The sequence below is a fragment of the Musca vetustissima genome, unplaced genomic scaffold (assembly GCF_032173495.1).
Source record: "Musca vetustissima isolate MV318-11 ecotype Yass unplaced genomic scaffold, APGP_CSIRO_Mvet_v1 utg16036, whole genome shotgun sequence".
NCBI lineage: Eukaryota > Metazoa > Arthropoda > Insecta > Diptera > Muscidae > Musca > Musca vetustissima.
This window is the reverse complement of record NW_026880467.1, coordinates 233,989-257,693: the sequence shown is the minus strand read 5'-3', so window position 1 is coordinate 257,693 and position 23,705 is coordinate 233,989. Positions and strand designations below refer to the sequence as shown.

At 36.8% G+C, this 23,705-nt stretch overlaps 3 protein-coding genes across 3 annotated transcripts; 2 read left to right on the top strand and 1 right to left on the bottom strand.

Moving 5' to 3' along the window:
* The first annotated feature begins 1,701 nt into the window (after positions 1–1,701).
* On the top strand, positions 1,702–3,960 carry LOC133326119 (glutactin). Its single transcript, XM_061534794.1, has 5 exons — positions 1,702–2,208; positions 2,282–2,599; positions 2,662–3,037; positions 3,099–3,295; positions 3,373–3,960. The coding sequence occupies exons 1-5, from the start codon at positions 1,702–1,704 to the stop codon at positions 3,958–3,960; spliced, it is 1,986 nt and encodes a 661-aa protein (XP_061390778.1).
* A 1,736-nt stretch (positions 3,961–5,696) lies between these two features.
* LOC133326118 (glutactin) lies at positions 5,697–7,970 on the top strand. The gene is made up of 6 exons (XM_061534791.1): positions 5,697–5,924; positions 5,993–6,463; positions 6,534–6,734; positions 6,811–6,979; positions 7,042–7,238; positions 7,297–7,970. The coding sequence occupies exons 1-6, from the start codon at positions 5,697–5,699 to the stop codon at positions 7,966–7,968; spliced, it is 1,938 nt and encodes a 645-aa protein (XP_061390775.1). The 3' UTR covers positions 7,969–7,970.
* Positions 7,971–10,785: 2,815 nt separating this feature from the next.
* LOC133326117 (glutactin) lies at positions 10,786–14,111 on the bottom strand. Its single transcript, XM_061534790.1, has 6 exons — positions 12,866–14,111; positions 12,650–12,808; positions 12,273–12,590; positions 12,011–12,211; positions 11,553–11,900; positions 10,786–11,481 (listed from the first exon to the last, which is right to left on the bottom strand). Exons 1-6 carry the CDS (start codon positions 14,006–14,008, stop codon positions 10,786–10,788), a joined length of 2,865 nt encoding a protein of 954 aa, XP_061390774.1. The 5' UTR covers positions 14,009–14,111.
* Between the last annotated feature and the right edge of the window lie 9,594 nt (positions 14,112–23,705).

Genomic DNA, 23,705 nt, shown 5'->3' with positions numbered 1-23,705 from the left:
TTTAGTTCACATTATTCATTCACATTTCTTCGTCGATACTCTGCAGTGTGTGTACTTATTAGGAATCCTTTGAATAACAATGACAACAACTTTGATGTAATTTTTAATTTTAAACCAAAACGTATATCCTATATGTTATAACAAAAACATAAAATCACTTTCAAAATGTCCTTGTACACAATACACATACAGATACAGAAAGATACGAATTAAAACAAACTACACTTTTATTTGGGAAAATAAAATGAAATATATTCAAAATCATAAACGATAATTTGTTGTTTTCTTATTTGTAGTGTGGAGTCCTTGTAAGCTGACACAACTATCCTACTATTTGGAATTACGCCTAGTCTTTATAGCTTCTAATTTCCTTTGATTAACTGCGTCCGTTATTGCGAATTGCAGAAGCTATAGAACTTGGCCGGATGGTGCTTGTGCAATCACACCCACCACGTGTTAGAGAGCAAAACATAAACGCAAACAAAATAATTGATTTGTATTTGCTTTGTGTGCGATAAGATCTATTGAAATGCGGCTATTTTCACATATTAAACGTACCGCGTATTTGTTGAGAGTGAATGTTCGTTCGTCTGTCGTTGACTATGCTTTATCTTAAGCGTATAACTACCATATTTATATGTATAAACTGAAATGATAAAGTCATGAAATGGATTCCACGATGACTCAGCGCCACAAAATCAAAAGATAGTGACATGGTCAATAGTTCTTGCGTTCATATTTATTCTAAATAAAAGTGTTATTCCAAGACACTATTTTAATCAAATGATATAATGTTCAATTCTACATATTTCCAGATTAAAGCAATTGGATTTTCTTTCTGTGCTAAAAATACATTGCATTCGGTTTGCATTAATCGAAATATACAAATCCGTAAATTGGTCAGAGAAAAGTTGACGGGTAATACTTTAATGGTTAGTTCATTCATATGCAATAATTTATTCACATATATTCAATATCTAAAAGTTTTGAAAATATTGTTTGAGATAAACACGTATGTAAATGTATCATAACGACCACGTAACAGAGATTCAAGCATACATATGAACGATTTGAAATATTCTCTTCCATATTATGGTTACATAAGTTACAATTTATCAGAACGGTTCTTTAATTTATTTCGTCACCCATTGCTTGATTAATTATGGTTCTCAATAGTCTGAGTTAACAAATGTGGGATAAGAGTTTCAAAAATTGTGATTTGTGTGGCGAATTTAAAGCACAATGACCGGCCGGTCAATAACCGGTTTCACATACACAAATATGACATTTAACCCTTTCAGTATTAGAATGTCGTTAAGCGTTGCGAAGAAATGCCGAAGAAAAATTATTATTAATTATAATTGCTAATTTGTTTGTTCTTTTTTAAGGTTTCGTTTTGCAAAGTCGTATATTATGTAGCTTGTTGTTGCTGTCTGCTCTCAGGTAAAGCCACGGGGATTGGTGGGTAGTAGTCTTGAGAAAGATCGACACTGGTTATGTTCGACCTAATTTCGAAAATGTTGTTTCTTTTTGGTCCCTGGGGGCAACAACTACCGAACAACATAAATAATTTAAATAAATCCGCTGGGCTTTCGAACAATAATCGGAGGTTTCTTTCTACGATTCTGTTAAGATCTTTAAACAGTTGTAGGTTGTGGCTGAAACACACAACACACACATATCACATAGCTGAGGACCAAAATGCGGATTACCTATTTGATTTTACTGATCCTGATCATCGGGGTAGTGGTGAATGCTGCCCAACAACAGAATAGAAAACGAAAAGTTGCCGTTCCACAGGGAAGACAGCAGCAGAAGCAACGGAACCCCACAAAGCGCGTGAATCAGAATAAGAAATCTGGTGGCGTACGCAACAAGAATGTAAATCGTGAACAGAATAACAAAAACAAAAACGATTTTGTTCACCACATTATACCTGGCTTGGGTGCTGTGCGCGGACGCACGGTGAAAACTGAATGGAGTGGTCAGGAAATTATACAATTCTTTGATATACCCTACGCCACAGGATCGAGTGGAGCTTTGAGATTTAAACCTGCCAAGCCAGTACAACCATGGGCTGGTACATTGAAGGCCGAACGGCCTTTTAACGGCTGCCCTGCATTAGATGATCTTTCCGACTATGAAGCTTTGTTGGCGAAAAATATTGAGGTTGAGGACTGTCTACGTTTAACTGTTAATACCAAATCGGTAGGATGCATTCTAATTTATTTACGTATATTAAAAATCGACTTTGCTAATTGCCTTCTTCAATTATCCGCAGCTCAAATTAAGTTCTCCAGTTATGGTGTACATTCATGGTGACTTCTTGTACGACGGCAGTACATTGGATGCTCCTCCCGGTTATCTGTTGGAGGAAGACATTGTCTTGGTAACTGTGCGTTATCGTTTGGGACCTTTTGGCTTCCTGTCGACCATGTCCGATGATATTCCCGGCAATGCTGCAGTTTCCGATGTCATTTTGGCCTTGAAATGGATACAAAATAATATTGCTTCCTTTGGCGGCGATCCTGATCGTGTCACATTGTTCGGTCAAGTCGGAGGTGCTGCTCTTATCAATGTCCTAACCATGAGTCCTGCAGTATGTTTTCCTTATCATGGCAGCAATTGAAGTGGCGTTTAATACTGAATTTTTCTTTTTAGGTTCCAGAAGGTTTATTCCATCGTGTCATCTACCAATCCGGCTCCAGCCTCTCACCTGCCTTTATAACTGACAATCCTTTGCCTGCTGCCAAGGATATTGCTAAAATTGCCGGTTGCAAAAATGTGAATAAAATTGAATCCTTGAACAAATGTTTGCGTCATTTGAATACCACCGAATTGTTGGAGGCGTTCAGCATACATGGTTCCTCGAAAACAGGCCAAGGTGTTGGTTCTAGTGGTGGGGCACAATTTGTGGTCGGAGGTCCCTCTGGCATTTTGCCTCAATTCCCTGCTAAGCTCTTGACCTCTGGAAATTTCAAGGCCTATCCCACCATGGCAGGTACACCAAAACATGCTGGTACTTATATGATGAAAGGTGTGCATTCTAATTGATATTTGATTTTCACTTGACGCAGTCTAATAGTGATCTTTCCCAGACATTTTCATTGACAGCTTTAACGAGACTATTGTAGACGATCAATTAAATGCCACGGATTACATAAAAACTATTATTGGCGAAACAAATGGCCCAGATAGCAGCGGTGCTTGGTTAAAATATGCCTTGGAGGAAGTGTTTTCTGCTAGACAATTGAAAAATGGTTCTTTCTATCGCATGATTCCTGGTCTGATCGATGTACGATGCAGTAGAGATAAAATGTAGTGTGGAAAGAATTTTTTTTTTTTATTAATTGTTGTCTTTGTTTCTTTTAGTTATGTAGCACAATTGCATTCAAGAATCCCGTACTTTTGGCCGCTCAGGGCAATGCCAGGAAACTTCCTAATAGTACTTTCATCTATTCCTTCGACTATGAAGGTGAATTCAATCGTTATGGCACCATTGATGATCAAACCGAATTGCCATTCGAATTGGGTGTTTCACTCACCGATGAGAATCTCTATCTGTTTCCATGGCCTCGTTTCGCCACGGTGAACTCTAATCGCGATTTGAAGATTGCCTTGCGCATGGTTAAGTTGTGGACTTCATTTGCGGCAACTGGTAAACCCTCAGCTCCCCATATGCCAGAGTGGCCTTCAATGTCTGCAGATGCTGGACCTTATGCGAAATTGGGAAAAACCGTTACCATTGGCAATAGTTATATCGATGAGTTCACTGCCGCTGTTAGAGAATACAAAATGGGCTATAACATCGTGAACGATGACTTCTTTGATTTTATAAATGAACTTAAAAAGGAAGAGAACGAAGACGAGATGGAAGAAGAGGAAGACGAAGATGATGAATCGAATGGTGAAGCTCGTGGAGGCAATATTGTTTTGATTGCCCACCGAACTAAGTTTTAACTATAATATATTACAATTAATTTGAAGAAGAAGAAGAAAAAAGAAATATAAAATAAAAATTCAACGAAATATAAAAAATAAAAATCGTTAATTTGTTGTTGGCCAATTATCTTTTGTGTGAAATATTGAAAGAAGACCCGGAGGTCTGGTCCTCCTTTGTAATTTGTAGTGTAGAGAAAGCTTGTCAAATAGTATGGGGATTTTCCACTCACAAACGTTAATAACTTTTCAATTTATTTTCGTTCTTTATTTAATAATTAATATATAAGATTAGAAAACACTATGTGAAAATACTTTTAGATGTTTGTAATTCAAATGTTATTTATATATTTTTTGTGGGTCGCCAAAATTAGCTTTATTCGTGAAGGTCATTTTAGAAAGTTTGAAAGAAATTCTATTGGGGAACTCAAAAACCATTAGCGAATTGAATAGCTTAAAAGCAAAGGAGATTAATTGGTAAAATTTAAGTGTCACATTTAGAGTTCACATTAAGAAACTGGTTCATAAAACATAAATCTAACGGTTTTGCACATATTGTGTGCTGCTTCATTCTAGTGTAGAATAATGTCAAAGATCAAAGGCCCATCTGATCTCTAAATTAATTTCGAATTGAGTTGATTATAGATTCGAAAAATTAGCATAACAAATAAGATTTTATTTTAACTTTATGCTACTGTGATCCCAGTCATTATTATAGGAACTGATATATTTAAGTGGGAAGGAAGGACATTTTTAAAGTACTAATTCAGAAAGGCATGAGCTTGATTTTTATCAATATTTAAAGATTTGTGTTTCCATGTGATCCATGGATGCCTTCACTAATAATAATAAAATTATATTTGTATAGATTTTTCTTTGTAGTTTTATTGAAATGGAGAGTGTTTTGGATTTTTGTACGCATGCAGTCATACCCCTTGATGTCTAATTCATGTTTTGACTGACCTATGACAGGAGACAAGCGAAATCAATACAAATTGAGATGCTATGATTAAAGCTTTCACTTATTTCAAATATTACTAATCACGATAACACTTAAACGGAACTTCTTCGCCTTCTTCTGCAGTTGTTTAATTAACTGCGATGGAGGTGATTAAATCATTAGATAAGTTCTGGAGGGGATTAATGAAATCGAAATTGATTCACAGAAATCAGACAAAGAAAGAGCAATTTTATGTTTTTTTTCGCAAAAAAAAAAGAAACAACAAATTTGTTTATGCTCTACTTCAATCCATAGTTTGCGGTCTTCATGGTGATGATCTTTAAACAACAGCTACTCACTGCGCTCGACTTATGTTTACCGATTCGACAAATTTATGCTAATGATGTTACCATAGACAGACTGTAGCTGTTGGTATTGTTCTCATGTTTGTCAGCGGCAGCAGCAACAGTGACCCGTAGATAACTAGCGACGACCGATGGACAAGCAGATAGATAGTTTAGCCGCATTTGGGGTTTGTATATTTCTTCTGTTGTTGTTTTCGTTTTGACGCATTCTTTCACTTTTCGGTTTGCCAAAATTTCTTAATTTCTATCACCAAATGTTGTAAAAAGATGAGATGATTGGTTTGCGAAGCGCTACGGGTGAAATTTGCATTATTGCCAAAACGAAATCTCATCAAATATGGTAAAATGGAGTTCTGTGCGACAGAGTGAAATCAGTCTTAAAAGATATTCGGATTAAAACGGTTGACTTGTGTCGTGTTGCGAAAATAAAACCGCGAGGGAATTGAGAAAATATGGTGTGCAAATGTAAAAGCCTGCTTGCAGTGCTCCTTGTGCTGCTGCCACTTATCGGGTATTCTAGAGGAGCATCGGAGGAGGAAACCGATGATATTATAATTGAATTGCCCAATTTGGGTAAAATACAAGGAAAGACAGTTGAAACGGCATGGACCCAAAGAGAGGTTGTACAGTTTGTCGATGTCCGCTATGCTGAATCACCTTCTGGAAAGTACAGATTTAAGGTATGCGTTTAGTTTTGTTCCATTAGCTGTTCAGAATGAGTGAATCGTTTATTTGTTCATACAATTAGGCACCACGTCCCGTGGAACCCTGGGATGATGTTATGGATGCCACTGCTGCCAAAATTGGTTGTCCTTCAATTGTGGCCATGGAATCGTTGCGAAAACTCGATGATTTTATTGATATTGAAGATTGTCTGACCATGACCATAACTACTCCTAGCGTCAATGGTAGTTATCCGGTTTTAGTTTACATACATGGCGAATATTTCTTTGAAGGCAGTAATTCGGAAGCCCCACCAGATTACCTGTTGGAGAAGGATATCGTATTAGTCGCCCCCCAATACCGCTTGGGTCCTTTTGGATTTTTGTCCACAAAGACAGACGAAATCCCTGGCAATGCTGGTGTTTTGGATATATTTCTAGCTTTGCAATATATTAAATACTTTATCAAATACTTTGGTGGAGATCCGAATAAGGTCACTGTGGCTGGTCAAGTGGGTGGTGCAGCTATTGCTCATCTTTTGACGCTTTCACCAAGGGTAACATGACTATTTTTGTTCAACTTTAATTTGAATCTATAATGACTTCCTCTTACTTATTTTGGTGTAGGTGGAGAAGGGTCTATTCCATCAGGTTATATATCACTCAGGTTCGGCTTTAATGCCCATCTTCATAGAGGACAATCCACGCAAATTTGCCCAAGAAATTGCCGCGAAAGGAGAATGTACCTTGGCCACTGTGGGCGATTTGAATAGGTGTTTAATGGATATGTCACCAATGGAACTTTTGGAAGCATTTATGGAACATGGTGTAAGTGGTTAAAGGGGGGATATTGGAAATGAAAATTATAACATTCCTATATTTGCCTCCATTTTTTTATATTTAGATTGAAAAATCGGATTTGGGTGTCGGTCATACTGGCGGTATACAATTTACAATCGGTGGTCCTAGTGGAGTATTACCCGAACATCCATACGATTTGATGCTGAAGAGTAATTTTTCTTATCCAGCCATGGGTGGTTGTCCTAAAAATGCCGGTTCAAAGACCGTAAATGGTAGGTTGCAGTTGTTTACTTCTCAATGAATAATTCTCATTTAAATTGATGGCTATTTCCAGAAATTGTTGAAAATGATTTTGAAGGAAAAATACCCGATGATACCTATACAAGTTTCGATTATATTGACCATGTTATACGTCAAGCTGTGGGTACTGATAAAACAATGCTGCTGACCAGCTTTATTACACATGATTTCTTCAATCGCCGGCTCATGGAGAATGGTACCTTTGCCACTCTTATACCCAGACTTATTGATGTGCGTATATTATTGAGAAGTATTATAAAAGTACTAATCTATTCATATGATATTTTAGGTGGCCGGTACTCTTTTGCACAAACTGCCTGTGCTATTGGCTTTGAATATGAACAACAAACATGTTCCCCACAACACGTTCCTCTATTCGTTCGATTATGCTGGAGAATTCAATCGCTATCGGGACATGGACGAAGAACATAATATGCAGAGTCCTTTCAAAGCTGGGGTATCGCTTACAGACGAAGCTTTATACCTATTCCCATATCCAGATCATGTACGCAAGCTTAGCCCACCCGATGAAGCCATGGCCAAACGTATGGTAGAATTGTGGACATCATTTGTTATTGATGGCCATCCCTTTGGAAGTCATCGTAGTGGTTACTGGCCTCCCATGACAACTTTGTATGGACCCTATGCTAAGTTGGACGAAACTTTAACCATTGCTGGGAATTATTTCAAAGAGTTTTCGGCCACGACGTTGGATGAAGAACAAGGTCATAGTTTGATAAGAGAAGTGTACTATTTGCGTAGAAATCATTCACGAAAACATCCGCGACGAACAACGAAAATAAATCCTCGCCGAAGGTTTACGATAAACCGCCACAGACTTGTGAGTGAACCAAGTCGCAGTGCTACTAACAACTCGGCGGTTCATGTGGGTAAATTTGTAACCAAAAATAGTTTAGTAAGAAGGCATCCAAATAGAAATAAAGTTATTTATAGACATTAGGAATGGAATCGGTTCCAAACATAAAGAACGTTTTTTTTAATTTTAATTGTATTTCACTCTTACGTTATTATGTTAATTTCGGACTTGTTGTGTTGTGTTATGTAAATTGTCTGGAGAATGTTGTCAAAATAAGAATCGAGATTCTAGCCCAGAGTGAATGCTTCATACAGCTCATGAATCAGAATCAGTTATGAAACTCGCTGATATTAAACACGTTATGAGATGGTTGAATTTATGTGAAAATCACAAATTTCCTATTGACACACATTCGTTAATCATCGTTCCGCTTATTTTGAAAAATGTATTGTCTATAATATTTTTATCGGTGTGAGTGATTAATTTGCATACGACATGAAAGGTTTCATTCTGCCGATGAAAGAGCTTATCATCATTGGAGCATATTTCGAGTTATAAAAATCGAAGAGACGTATAATTCGTTTTTTATTTTTATTGGTTAATAAAAAAGTAAAAAAGTTCCACTTCTGTTGACGAATTTTAGTTGCAGATTCTCTATTGAATCACAAAATCTAATTTCCTATCCCTGCCAACCATACAAGTGAATAATGTTGGAAAAGATAAAATAAAATTCTTACCTTGAATACAAAAAAACCCATGTGCCATGTGCTCTCGTGATTTTAGGAAAGGCTCACGAGGGCAATGGAGATCAAACGACGACGGCGACTCCGACGACAACGATTGTTCAGACGACCGAGGATGACACGAAAAACGTAAACAAACAAAATGGCCACTAACCTAAACAAAGAACAAATGGCCAATATTATTTAACACGGCAATTTATATTGGCAAATAATTATTATTTCAATGAATTTGCAATTTCAATTAAAACACTTTTCACTTTGCCAATAACTTTGATTTATTTACAAGGAGGAATTCAAGCTTTGAATAACAAAAGAATACAAACACACGAAGAAAAAAGAACACAAAACATAGATGGGCCACTTGCTGCGCACAAACTAAAACACGATAAAATTATCAGTTTTATTAACAATATCGGATTTACTGAATTGGTTTAAACTAATTATAAAAAATTTCAGATGATATATCATTAATTTATTACCGAAATTAAAGAAACGCCACTCACAAAACTCCCGACAAAGTACTCGCGGCCGGCTTTAATTAAAACACAAAAAAAAAAAAAACTGAAGAGAAAATAATTGTAGAGTTGCCCTAATCAATGTAATTAGATCCAAAATGTGATTGATGGTGGACTTCATTCAGTCATTTAGTTTAGGGATTAAAGGAGCAAATAATATCGATTTTAAATATTAGAAAAGTTATTGTAACTCAAGATAGAAGGAGGACAAGTTTAACAAAAATATTCCTCATTCGGTTTTGACCTATTATAAAACTGATCTTTGTCAACAATGAGAATAATTCATAACAATGAAATCCAGTGACTACCACTACATTTAATGCACTTTAACTTTTTTCTCAAATTAACGTTCACAATATTTGCCATAACATCATCGTATTAAATTACATTGGTGATGGCAACTCTAATATTATTCTCTCATTAGTTCATTGACACTTCCATTGCAACAGGTTGCGAAAATTTTTCGACGGTTTCGTGAGTCGTGTTTTCGGTATTTTAGGTGCGTTTTTTTTTAGAAAATTTAATTATAAAGTGTAATTATTAATTAATAGTTTATGAGTCAGTGAATTTGGTTGTTTTTGCTAAATATGTAATTTTAACGCGCTAAAAAGAAGTTTTGCATTCATTACAAATTGCACATCTTCTATTCTTGTGTTTCTTCATTTGGTGTTGTGCTATGACTTTCTTTCTGTCATTCCTGTTGTTAATTTTGGCAAATGTGTTGTGTTTTTGTTGTATAGCAATTGGGGTTTCAAAATATTTAATACGTTCAATATTAAAATATTTGGTAAAAAAAATTGGAATATGTTTGGCAAAAATGCGCAGTTCTTTAATATTGATGATCATTTCGATGTATGTATGTTCTCGTGTCTTCGACGTTCATTTACACATTCGTTGTCGTATCAGCCGCAGCGCTGCCGTCATCGTTCGATCTCCTACAAACTGCATTATCTCTTGTTTTCGAGAGCTTCTGAGAGAATCCTTGATGTCACATGATATTTCAAAGGTAAGAGAATTTAAATCAACGTTTTTCTAATGCAGGGGTGCTTGGAAATTTTTACTGAGTGTCCACCATATGAAATGACTTAAAAAATAGTCTATAATGAATAAATAGTCCTTAGAAAACAAGTAAAACAGTGTAAGTCGGTTTTGCCGATATTTACTTATACACTCGGCCTATGGTTTGCAGAGATCTACGGAATTACACCCAGGTTTTATTATTCGCTTTATATTAGGTGTATGTTTTTTTTATCAAAGAGTTGACTTTCTGTGTCCTTTATACCCATCTTTGGATTTAATGTAGGTTTGGTAAAATATTACAATGGATTCATTTGCTTATTTCATTAGTTATTAAAATATTGAACCTTTGTGAGGGAGGTACCGGAAAGAGTTGACCAATATTTCAATGATATTTCATCGTAACCATCTACTCAATCAAAACTAATAACAAAAGAAAATTCTAATTTCTAGAAGTTGGTATTCTTGCATCGCAGAACTATGTCGACAAGAGTGATAAGAAGAATAAATTCTGCTATCGCTTCATCGAATGAAAAAAATTGACAGCCACAAATCTTCATATTCACGAATGCTATTCTTAAATGTTTATTTCAAAATAATAAATCAATATTTATTTTCTAATTGTCTAATGTGGTTGTTTTAACTATTTTTAGATGTGTAAAATGAGTCCGAATGAATTCAGGTCATTACATTAGACGACGCTGCTGATGTGTAGGGTAATTGGAATAATGTGCATTTGCGGTTCTGGGGTCGGGTTGATACTGCTGTTGCGGCAGATTACGATAATTGTATGGCCGAGAATTATAACGATTTGAATATTGTTGATAATTCGGATACTGATAGTTGCGGTAGCTAGGAGGACGTTCGTAATAGTTGTATGGCTGATATGGACGTGGTGTAGTTGTGGTTGTTGTTGTGGTGGTCGTAGTAGTTGTTGTAGTTGTGGTCGTAGTAGTAAAATATTCTGGATACTGATTAGGTACTGGTATACCATCGCCAAAGTGATAATCCAATTCTAAATTGCCAGCTCTGGTATTGGTGAAACGCAAAAATGGCCCATATTCCGAACTAACATTGGGCCATATACTTTGACTATAAACGGGCATACCGTATTGGGCAAAGCTAACCCACATGCGTACCAAGGAACCGGATACCGATTTGTCCAAAGGATTTAAACGGCTCACTTCTTCGGGATAGGGGAATAGGTAAATGTTGTCATCGCTCAATGTAGCATCAATTTCAAAGGGCAAGGGATTGCGCAAGTGACCGAAACGATGATACTGACCACGATAATCAAAACAATACAAATAGGTGGACACATTCTTCGATGTATAGCGAATACTGTCCACAACAGGGGCACGATATAGAATCAAGTTGACCAACTGGAAAGTCAGAAAAGAAAAAAAATGGAGATGTATAAGAACAAAATTGGGTCCTAGTATTTACAGCCTACCTCTAATAATTTTTGTACCAATCCCTGAATGGTGGGATTGCGTATATCTTCCGGATTGAAGATGTGTGTTAAGGCCCAGTTCTTCCACAACTGATAATGACGTGGCTGTACCGTGTGCTTCAATACCACATTAATGTAATCGGAAATGTTACGCGATTTTAATTCAACCAATTGATCGTAGAAACGGGTCATAATAAAGGCACCAGCATCTTTTGTTACTCCCACCAGTGTTGGGCTGGTGTTATTTTTTACCATAGAGGCAGGATGTTGGAGCAAGTAGCCCAATTTATCGCCAACAATCAATTTGAAACCACCAGCAAAGGCCAGGCCACGAGGTTCATTGCTCTCCTATAAGAAAATAAAAATAAGGATGAACACTCACTGCTATTAGACAAAGATCTGTCTGACGAGGAATATCCTCTTTGTTTCAACATTAAAAAAATCCGATGCAAACTTACAAAATATCTCTTGAAATAGGTCAACAGATCCGTGGTCTTCATACTTTCAAAACAAGAAATATAACCTTCAGTAGTGCGACTAGGAGGGCATCGGGCAAAGTGGGCAAAGCTACGCAATGTGCTCGTGGGCTGCTCATCCAAGAAATATGGATTCAATGCAGTTCCAGATTGCAAAATTAATTTGTGGTATAGTCCTTGGGCCTTTAAAAAACAACAACATTTCTTAATACCAGCAAAAGCTTTAATAACTCGGCCACCATACCTTTCCACTTATGCTAAGGGCATGAACAAGGGTGGCACCTCCAGCTTGGCCCATAAGTGTAACTTGATCAGGATTACCATTGAAATAGCGTATATATTGCTGAATCCATTCCAAGGATTTTTGAATATCCGACAGAGCAACGTTGCCGGGCATATCTTCGGTCAATGTGGACAAATATCCGAAAGGTGCCAAACGATAGTTAATATTCACCAAAACCACATCATGTTCCAAAAAGTAATCGGGTTGTCCTTCTTCAGCACTGCCATCAAACAACATTTCACCATGGACAAATACCAACACTGGATAGGAACCGGGTCTCTAAAAATGGAAAACGTCATGGTATCGGAAATAGCCAGTAACGTTATTTGTGGACTTACATCTGGTGTATAAATATTCAGAGTGAGACAATCATCAACATTTTCTCCTTTTGCCTCCTTCTCGGTTATAATTGGCAAATCGGGGAATTGTGGACAATTAGCAGGTTCTTGTGTGGCATCAATGGTGCCATAAGGATTAATTTCAACAGGACTGGCAGCCTAAAATGAAATGTTTATTATGAATCGATTTTTTGGTGTTACGATCGAATGATATACCTGGAATCTGCCAATGCCGGGTCTTACTGTGGCATACCTTAAACCCAAGTAGGCATTGATGGGCCTACTCTTAATGGTTTTGAAATCGCGAATACCTTGTACAGCACCTAGGCGAGGAACATTTACTATGTGTGATGCTCTGCTACTAGGCTGGTAGGGAACACGATCGCGAGAGCCAGAATATGCGGGATCAGCATTAGTAGGTGGGGGATTGTGGGATCTCTGGCCGGTGGGTGGCAGTGGGCGGGCCTGTTGGTAAAATGGATACTGTTGATGGTCATATGTTCTAGATGGTGTAGGTGGTGGCGGTGTTATCGTTCTGGGATCCACAGGACGTACTTCGGGCTCATAATGGTTTTCTTGTCTTGGCTGCATATTTTCCTCGAATGAATGAGGAATATGAGGAGCATACGGTTGTAGTGGGGTTTCGGGTCTCAAGTCCACGTTTCCATCATGGGATTGGGAAACATGTTGAGAGATGGTATTTTCGTCACTCGAGTGCATGTTCTCTTTTTCGGTATCAGAAACATGGGGAGTTATGTTGTTTGGTTGGGGATATTCGTCGCTCGATCGCATGTTTCCATCGTGGGTTTCAGAAACATGGGGAGTAATGAGTCTTGGCTGAAGATCCTCTTCATGTGAATTTGAGAATCTTGGATCCAAGTGTTCTTCCATCGACGGCATGTTTCCGTGTTGTAAAGTGGAAACATGGGGAGATATGAGGTTCGGTTTTGGATCTTCTTCTTCTCTCTCGTACATATTTCGGCTGTCTGTGTTCGAAACATGTGGAGTGATAATATGTGGTTCAGGATTCTCATCTTGATTGTGACCGCCACCGTTTTCAACATCAGGAAGTGGGGGTGAAATTATGCGTGGCTCTGGATATTCCTCCCTGGTGTCATACGGATCACTTTCGCCTTGTGAGTAGTCGTCAGCATATCGATTAGCACCTGGTGTGCGGAAGCCATAGTTCGCACGTGGGTCCAAAGGATGGTGATAATCATATTTATCCTCTTCTTCATAGTCGGCAAAATCTTCATTCATACTGTAGTGTTGTTGGGCCACACATTGATGCCACAGGAAACCGCCAATCAAGAGACATTGCAGCAGCAGCAGCTTAAATTTTCCACTTTTCCGGTACATGTTGCTTCTCTCCGACGAAACGAATGAAACTAAATCCAAACTTACTATGGAGCTGATTAGCAAAGCTAATCTTTACAATAGTTCTGTCGCCGTTGTTCATCATCGATTCGTTCGGTCTTGCTCGCTTGCAATCGCCGGCCAGCCGCAGTGTTTCTGTTTTTTTGTTTTACTTATCATTTGATGCTTGAGGAATAGGAAAACGGCTACTGCTGCTGCTGTTAGTGCCTCCACTGCCACTGCAGCCCTTCTAAGGTTATCGCCTTTGTGCTGCTTAAGAATTGATATGACTGAAGTCAAGATGCTACGATGCCATCCATTAAATACTAAAATGAAAATGAAACTAGCATCAATAATTTTTATCAATATTTTATAGTGGAACACAGCACAAGAATCCGAATCACCAAAGTAAATACAATAATCTGTGAATAAATAAATGAATATCAACGAATATTTGAAAACATACAATGCCATAGAATTCGTATGAGCAAACACTAGATGCAAGTACAAACATAGTTTTCGAATTGATTAGAATTTTTAGATCTTCGTAGACAAAGACATTTTGTTGGTGAACAAATAGTTCGATAGGTCAGAGGGGATTCAAAAAAAAAAAAAAAAAAAAACAGACACAGACAAAGACACAGAGAATGTATTAGTATTTTTATACAAAGTATATGATCTATTTTTTTTTAGAAAAGTGGTTTTCTCCAATTAGAATTAAAAAAATTTTTTTCCTTCGTGCATTAAAAAATCAAATAATTCGATTAATGAAATCTTTACTAGACAGACGAATAAATATGTGTCAAATAGGTTATAACGATGACCACGGAACCCGCGAAATTGGTGGTTATTAGTCATACCTACATATCTGTTTGGGACTATAGGGTATGCAAGAGCTCTAGCTTTATATAGATATCGGTGTTTATATACAGAAACTATTTGAAATAAATAATATATTGTGCCATATTCTTTACGGGTGATATGTTTATGTTTTCCTCCTTCTTTCCTATTCCTAAATAAAATTGGTGAGCATTTTCTACCATTTCCGGCTGTTGTCTGGAAGGAAGGTTTATTTACTAGAAATCCAAAATGCCATATTACAACCACTTATGTGAGAACATGTTGAAATTTTGAAAAATGTAGAGGGATCTTTGTATGGGCGGTTTGTCCAAATATGGATCTATAACGAAGATTATGAGCAAATACTGTTCTTCACTCCCCGGAATACCAATTACATATAATATATTAAAACGATAGCCGTAAAATTTATGTTGGCGTTCTGATTTATTAGAAATGACATTCATGTTTTGGCGCCCAATCAAGGTTCCTCAAACTTTACATAAATTTAAATAAAAATAAAAAAAAAATAATTACAAATAGTCATATATAACTATAACGGTAATTTTCGTTTTTTCGTATCAGCTGTTTTTCTTTTTTGAACAGTTTTATCGACACAAATATTTCCATGCACAGCTGCTTTTTTTAGTAACCCTAAAGAGTATCCTTCCTCGCTGGCTCTCTGTTGTGAAGAGAATGCCCCGCAAACAAATAAGCAACCTTTTTAAAGGATACGATAAAGCCTGCAACTCTTCAGTTGCGAGTTTAATTTGACTGAGAACGGTACGATTTTGCGGAATTCTTTATTTCTATTGTGAAAATTACAATTGAAATTTCTGGTGAATAAAATGCAAATGGAATTAAATCAAAATCGATTGAAGAAGAAGCGTAGTTTAATGCATTAGAAAAAAACGAGGCAAACAAAAGGCGATCTTGTGGAAACATTGTAAACCGAATAAATTCAATGTTTATCAAATAAAAATTGAAGTTTTTGTTTTTTTTTGGAAAAATCCATAACAAAAAGAAATAGTGGCAATATTATTGGTGTGCTGATAAGTGCTAAGCGTTGTCTGGCTATTTGCATATCCTGCGGTGCATGCAAAAGAAAAAAGCAAGGTGTTCTTTTATTTTTGTAAACATAAAATAGAAACTAAACTTGGATGGGTAACAAATAATTGCAAATTATCCTCAAGGAAGTCCAATTTTAAACACGGGTTGCCAATCCGGATTTGTAATCCAGGCGAAAAAAGGTAATTTATTTTATGATAGCATTTTGTGGAATATTTTCCTTAAATACATTGATAAGCACCACAAAATAGACCTCTTCCATCAACCCTTAATAGTAGTAGAATTTGGCCATAAACCACCCTCGACATAGCAAAAATCAAAAAACCAATTCTCTTGCCTTGGTGGCTTCTGCTCTTAAGTGTGGGGGTGTTTCTCTGGCTCTCTTTTGGCTTCGCTTGGAGTACGACATTCGGGTAGTGTATTCGTGGCGAGTTGTCCTTTTGTGAGCTTTTCATTCAAGATATTTTTTGTTTGTTGCTTGCGAAGCTTTCGGCTTTTCGGGGGTATGCGTAATTTAGCGTGAAAGTATGCATTATTATACACTACACCATACAATTTCATGGCGGTACATTTCGTTTTGGTTCCATAGTGGTGGCAGCGGCAGAATTGCCGTTTGTTGTACGAAGTGTTTCTGCTGTTGCTGCTCTCAATTGTAGTGTAGTGTGTGGCGTATTTGTTGTTGGTTTTTGTGTTCTTTTTGAGGATTTGTGCATTCCGGTAGCCGGATTTTAAACACGCCATCATCGTTCATTCTGGTTTGTATGCTAGTTGTGGTTGTTGTTGTTGTTGGTGTTGTAGGGTGGTATACTACTATAAAGATATCAAGAACTAGTAATCTTTGTCAGTGTATGAACACATAACTATAACCCAAACAGCCAACCAACCAACCTACGTCCTACCTACCTTTATACCAATACTAATATAAATGTTGTGTAGTAATTTCATTTTTTATTTTATAATTTGCTGTTGTTTGTGTTTTGAATTCCTTTTTTCGGAATTGGCATTTGTGTTTAAGTGGAATGCGCGTCGTAATGGGGGCAGGGAATGCTAAATTATAAATTACATTCAGTAAAACATGAACAATCATTTTAATTTTCTAAAACAAAACCATAAAGAAACCAACAACAAATATTTAATGCTCGTAAATTTAGAATATGATAGTAATGATGGCGGTGGTGGTGTTATTTCCACAGAGCGTGCCCTTAACTATCATAGAATACTGTAGAAATACCTGTAGAAGTATTAGTTATTGGTTGTTACTGTTTCTGTATTCCTTTGGAAAAATTTAGAGCTCCAAATTTTAAGAGTAGAAGAAGTATTATTATTAGATGTTATAAGCCTACCATTTGACCTCAGATGGATTCCATTGATTCATTCCAAAATTTATTGGAATGAATATTTATGGACTTTCTGGTTTCTTGCAAAATTATGACTTATTGTCATGTTGAGCTTTTATAAGCCAAAATATTCGTATGAATTTTTACGCAATCAATCCACCAAAGCAGCAGTATGTCTTCACGAAATCTTATGCAGGTCGAATTATAGAACGAACCAAATTTGAGAAATTTTTTGAGATTTGTTGTAAAATATTTTGGTTCTATTGATATTTCAATATTGTCTCTGTTTGTTATTTCAATATTAACTCTGCTTTTTAAAAGAGCCTGAATTAAACGCAGTCAATCCGCCAAAGCTGCAGTAGGTCTTCTCCGAATCTGATACAGGTCGAACGAACGAACTAAATTTGAGAAAATTTTTGAGATTTGTCGTAAAATATTTTCGATCCACTGATATTTCAATATTGTCTCTGTTTGTTATGTGCCATAAATTCTTGACTAGTATGAAATATAATTTTGGGTCCAAATCTTTAATTTCTTAAGCCGTATTGTTGCTTTGTTGTTGTTTTTTTTTTTAACAAAATCGCATTCAAATATAATTCAGTGACTATAATTAAATACTTGTAGTACGATTTTTCCTTTTCTACAAAATTTACCTCTGTGGGAAGTTATTCGATAGTTTTATATCCTTTGGGTTCATCGTGTGTAGTCCGCTCGGACGAAATGTTATTAAAAACTCGTATAATGTTTACGTCCAGTTGATATATAGAGAGTACCTAGTATTATTTAATATGTTCGGTAGCAACAACCTTTCGACCTCGTTGGTGATCATCCGCCATTTTTTTTATAAACGAATTATACGCCAACTGTAACATTTAGAGGTTAGGGCCAAAATCTATAGGTTTTCATTATGGACGTCAATTTACAATAATGAATTTTGTTCGCAAACGTGAGAGGCAGCTTATCGCCCTGAATGACCTTGATTAGGGCTAATTAAACGCATATACCTCGAATGATTGCCAGCGCCATCTATATAGATAATATATAAGGTATCTTAGGATCGGCAAACACAAACATATATTAACCTCTTTCTACTCGGTATTTTTGTGTGTAATACATTTAAGCTGCTGCTTCTGCTGCTGCATCAGCATTATAGTACAGCTTATGCTAAGGGGCATATTACAGATAGTGGAGCACCACTCTACAACTGACACATAGTATACATATGTGTGATCCCTATGCGATTTAAAGCTCTTCACATAAACTGACATACACACACGCACACAAAGAGAAACAGAAACACACACACACACATGCAAAATGTTAACATTCTGACATAACATACTAATTCCTTTACTAATCCCTGGTATTATAAATTGCACTTCAAGTTTTTATGCCATAATAACAATTGCAACAACAACAACAGCAAGAATAACAACATCAACTACAACAAACAAACATTATCCAATACCACCACCAGCGACAAGAACAACAACATCAAAAACAACCAGCAATTCATAGTCGTGGTTATAAATTACACACTCACACCGATACTCCGCCTGACTCTGACTCTTTTTCACTTTGGCCCATATGGGTAGTAGTGTGTCTGATAATGATAGCAGCCGATGGTCGGTATGTACGGCTGTCTGTCTGCCCGCTGTCTGTCTATCCGACCGACCACATCGTTTGTAGTTATTTCAGTATTAGCTCTTGTTCTTGTTTGGTTAGTTTTCTATTTCTGTTTGTTGCGGCAGCATTGTCCGTTTGTTTTTATGATTATGTACTTAAATTCACCACAACTCCCCAAACCCCCCTTGGTTTCTCCCCCATTTTAATAACTACGCTCCCTTAGCATTTAAAATCTGCTAATACTACAACTACTACTTTAGTGTGTCGTTTATGTAGGTGTGTGTTGGATGATGTCTTGGCTAGCAGATCCTAAAAACTTTAATGGCGATTATGTTTTATTGTCTGTTCCGGTTGCAGCATATGTTCTGCACAGGGTTTACTAAGGATTTTGGGTATTACTAAGTACCAGCTTGAAGATCATAATGTTAGGGGTTATCATTAAAAAGGTAGGGGGTTATTTTGGATGTTCCAATTCTATGGGTATCTATCGTTTCTTATTTCGGGTGGTATATATGCTATTAATTCAATTACATTACGTCTAATTAAATCTACTGATGTCCTGGTCAAATATATTTTATATCAAAATGAAAATTAATTATACCGAAACTTGGACGTACAGCGGTGGAACTTTGAAGGATGATTTCTACCAAACTGTCATGTTGCAATAATAATTCGATTGGAATCCTAAAACTTGGCCAGGATATTTAAAAGAAATTTAGATATCTTCACCTGATTGGAATCCAAAAGATTCAAAATCGTAAAACATTGTGAATAACCATTCAAACATCGAACTTTTATATGAGATGCCTGTATTAAAATGTGAGCCGGTGTAGCCAATATTTAGCCATTCTAAAATAAACACAAGATGTTAGGAAATTATGTTCTCTTATCGTACGAAGTCTTAAGGATTAAACGAGAAGGTATGTGTTGTGTGCTTTTCGAAATTTCGTAATGACTTCGTGTTTAATGAACGTACTCATGCAAACTTATCGTATTTTGCCCAATTCATATTTCATTAAAATTAAAACTTCAACTCCAATGATCGACTGCGCAGTACCCACATAATAAGTTGGGTATGAATGAATGAATAAATTCATTCCTTTTTTACTTCACAACAAATCATTCATACGCTTCATGGTACTCGAACTTTTGCTCTGTGATTTTCATCAGATTTTGCTGCATCCTACAATACGGCGTTTGTATTTGCTGCAGTCTTGTAAATCTCCCTAAAAAATAAAATGGGGAAAGATGGAGGAATATGGAAAAAAGGTTATACAACAAAAAATGCAAAAACAACAACATAAATAAATAAACGACAATAATCATCAAACGGCATTCGAAGCGTCAGTTTGTTTGAATGCTGTCGTTTTTTTTTTTTCTTCTGTTGTTCTCTACTACTTCCGTTTCTAGATAAATATTTTACACGATTGTTGTGACGGAAAGGAGGCGAAAAAATGAAAATAACCGAAGAAAACGCAAATCTCTCGGTGTGTGTGTGTGTGACATTTTTTGTGAATGGATAGATGGATGATTTTTGCTTTACTTTAATGTTTCTGATAATGATGGCAGGAGAAGCATCATACACAACAACAACAGCAGCAAGTGCGATGAAGATGTTGATGCCGGTGCTGATAATGACTACAAATGGGAATGTGGAACGATGCTGTGCGATGTTGTTGATGGCAATGGCTTCATGTGTTCTTTACAATTATGGCAGTACAGTAGTCTCAAGTACTGTATTTGTGTGCTGTAGCAAATAACAGGAAGAACAACAGCAGCAGCAACAACAAAGCATTGCATTTTTCAAAATGCAATCACAGAAACAACGACAATGGCAGAATTTCTATAACAAATACTCATAAATCTGCCTATGTGTGTGTGTTTTGCAGTCGTTTAACAATAAAGCAAGTTTCCACAGACAGACATACGGACGGACATTCATTTTATTGTCACATTGCCAGGATAAGATGGAAATCTTTTATCAACAGAAAACAATAACAGCAGCAGCAACAACAACTGCAAACCAAGCAAAAACCTAAAACGTTATTAAAAGAGCCAAACATGGGCAGGGGATAAAAGCAAAAACAAAAAAAACAAAAACGATGTCTAACACTTGTCTGGCTAGATGTGAAACGAGGATGGTATGACAATTGAAGGGAAATGTAATTTACGAAGATTTTATTTCTAGAAATATTCCATATTTATTGTGTAGAACAAATTGCTGGAGTAGTTTCATTGATTCAGATGTCTTAATTGCTGTTTTACATAGATGAAATGATGAATAACCGAACTACCTTTCCAAAGTTTCCTATTAACGATTTATTCAATGAAACGTTACCGATTTTTTATTATTACTATTGGTATATCGTTCCTCTACTACTCCGCCCTTTCAAATTCGCACATCATTACACCTGACAACTATACATTTGATCATAGCTCACAATATATTGACAAGTGTGTGTATGTGTATTTGGTCTCTAATCTTCTCCTAGTTGTTGTTGGCAATATGAATGCAAACTTTCACACACCCTGACGAACATTTGAATACTCCTCTAAACGTGTATATGTGGTAGATATCACGTTAAGCCTTTTCCATATTTACACTGGTAAGGACCACACCTCCTACTCCTTCTGCACATGCATTCACTTATCCACACACACACACATATATATTTAGCACCGCGGGTAACAATTATTTTTTACACAAAAGGCAAAGTGTCTATGGCGGAACCAATGGAAACGTGCATGGCACTTGCTAGCTTTGGCAATGTAAGGCCGGCAAGGACTCCTCTTTTTTCGTCTGTTGAGTGACAAGAAGTGTGTAGGAGTACTCGGAATATCTGTCTGTGTGTGAGTGTGTGTAGCAACTATGCATGTTTATTGTTTAGCTTACGTTTAATGCAGAAACATGTTTAGAAGCTATTAGAAGTTAACATCCCCAACACCGAACAGAGTGGCAGGAACATATATATTTTTTTTATTCTTACTTTTGTAGTTGTTGCTTTTATGTCGTCCTTGTGATTACTTATCCGTCAGTCAGCCAGTCAGACTCCCCAGAGGGTTTTAGAGACAATCAAAGAATTTCAGCTTGTCTTTGGATACCTCTCTCTTATTTTCGAGAAAAAAAATGTCTGAAAGCTATTGTCTTTGGTTGTTGCATGGACAAAAGGCCGAACGGCAAGCAAGCGAGGGACCAACAGAATGTCATAACAAAAGCTAGGAATAGGAATTTGCAGACTTGAAATATTTTTAAAATAAAAATATAAAAACGCAGGCGTTGTTTGCTAGCGAAGAAGTAATGGAAAATAAATTTAAACAATTCAAATTGATTTGGTGATATTGATATATTCGATATTTTGGGACAATAAACATACTGTTTGTTTTAGAACGAAGTAAAAACGTTTAGAACGAAGTAAAAACGTTTGACCATCATGTTGTTGTTAAAGGTATTTTTCATAAATCATTTTTTAACTTTAAACATGAAAACATTAAGAAAATAGAGATAAGAAATATTTATGCGAATACATGTAGCAAAGTGTATATTTTTGGGTTAGTTTTGACTTACGTTTGTTTACCCAATTAAATAAAATCAAAATGACGCGAGTTTCAATTGATATAAAAAAACTTATATTTAAATTAACTTTGACAAAATATGAAATAAGAAAATTATCGAGATGAGTTGTGTAGGTGTGAACTGCATCGCTGCCGACAGGAAAAAGGTCGAGAAAGTTCTCGTTTTTATGCAAATGCAAAAATGCATGTGCTTGCGCAATACCGGTTATCTGTCTTGGGTAATCTGTATTTGGTAGCTGAAGGTTGCCACATCACTCCCCTCGGTGGAAAAGGCTACCGGAATCTTACAGGGAGCTTTATTCGCCTTCCACTTGATGTAGCTTTGGTCGCAGGCTGAACGGTCGGTGTGGTTGATGACTCAGATGCATGTGTGGTATCGGCAGGACAATCTTGAAACGGCGAATCTGCACTGCCAGCATGGCTGGTGATGTCTTCTGGTATATTTGGAATGCTAGGCACGAGATCATTTGGTGATGGATGAATTGTTGTCTGCTCATGTGAGCTTGCAGATTCTGTTGCAGGAAGAAAACATGGCTTTAAACGATCGATGCTAATATTGGTTTTTCGACCCCGGACAAGTATTGTGAAATATTTGGGAAATCGTTTTAAAACAATATACGGGCCATCGTAAGGATGAGTCAGAGAAGGATGAATTGAGTCATTGCGAACAAAAACGTGCGTAGTTGACCGGAGATCTTTTGAAACAAATGTTGTCTTTGTAGAGTGGTGTGATGTCTGAGTGGGTTGAATGCTTTTCATCGAATTTTGAAATTCCACTACAAAGTCGCTAGATTTTCTTGAAGAGTTGTTTTTGAGGAAGAATTCTCCTGGGACACTTAAGGTAGTACCGTACACTAGCTCTGCCGGTGATGCTTTGATGTCAGCTTTATACACAACACGGAGGCCAAGTAAGATTGTTGGAAGGTGATACATCCACTTTGATGAATCATGACATAGAATGGCAGATTTAAATGTCCTGTGCCATCTTTCTATTAAGCCGTTTGCCTGAGGGTGATATGGTGTAGTTCGTAAATGAGTAGTTCCAACCGTTTGCAGTAGTTCAGCGAAAACCGCGGACTCGAATTGTCGGCCTCTGTCGGTAGTTATTCGATGTGGAACTCCAAATCGTGAAATCCAATGGGTTACCAGTCCTTTTGCTACGGATTCGGCAGACATGTCGGGTAATGGAACGGCTTCAGGCCAACGCGTGAATCTGTCGATTATGGTGAGACAATATCGCTGCCCTTCACATAGTGGAA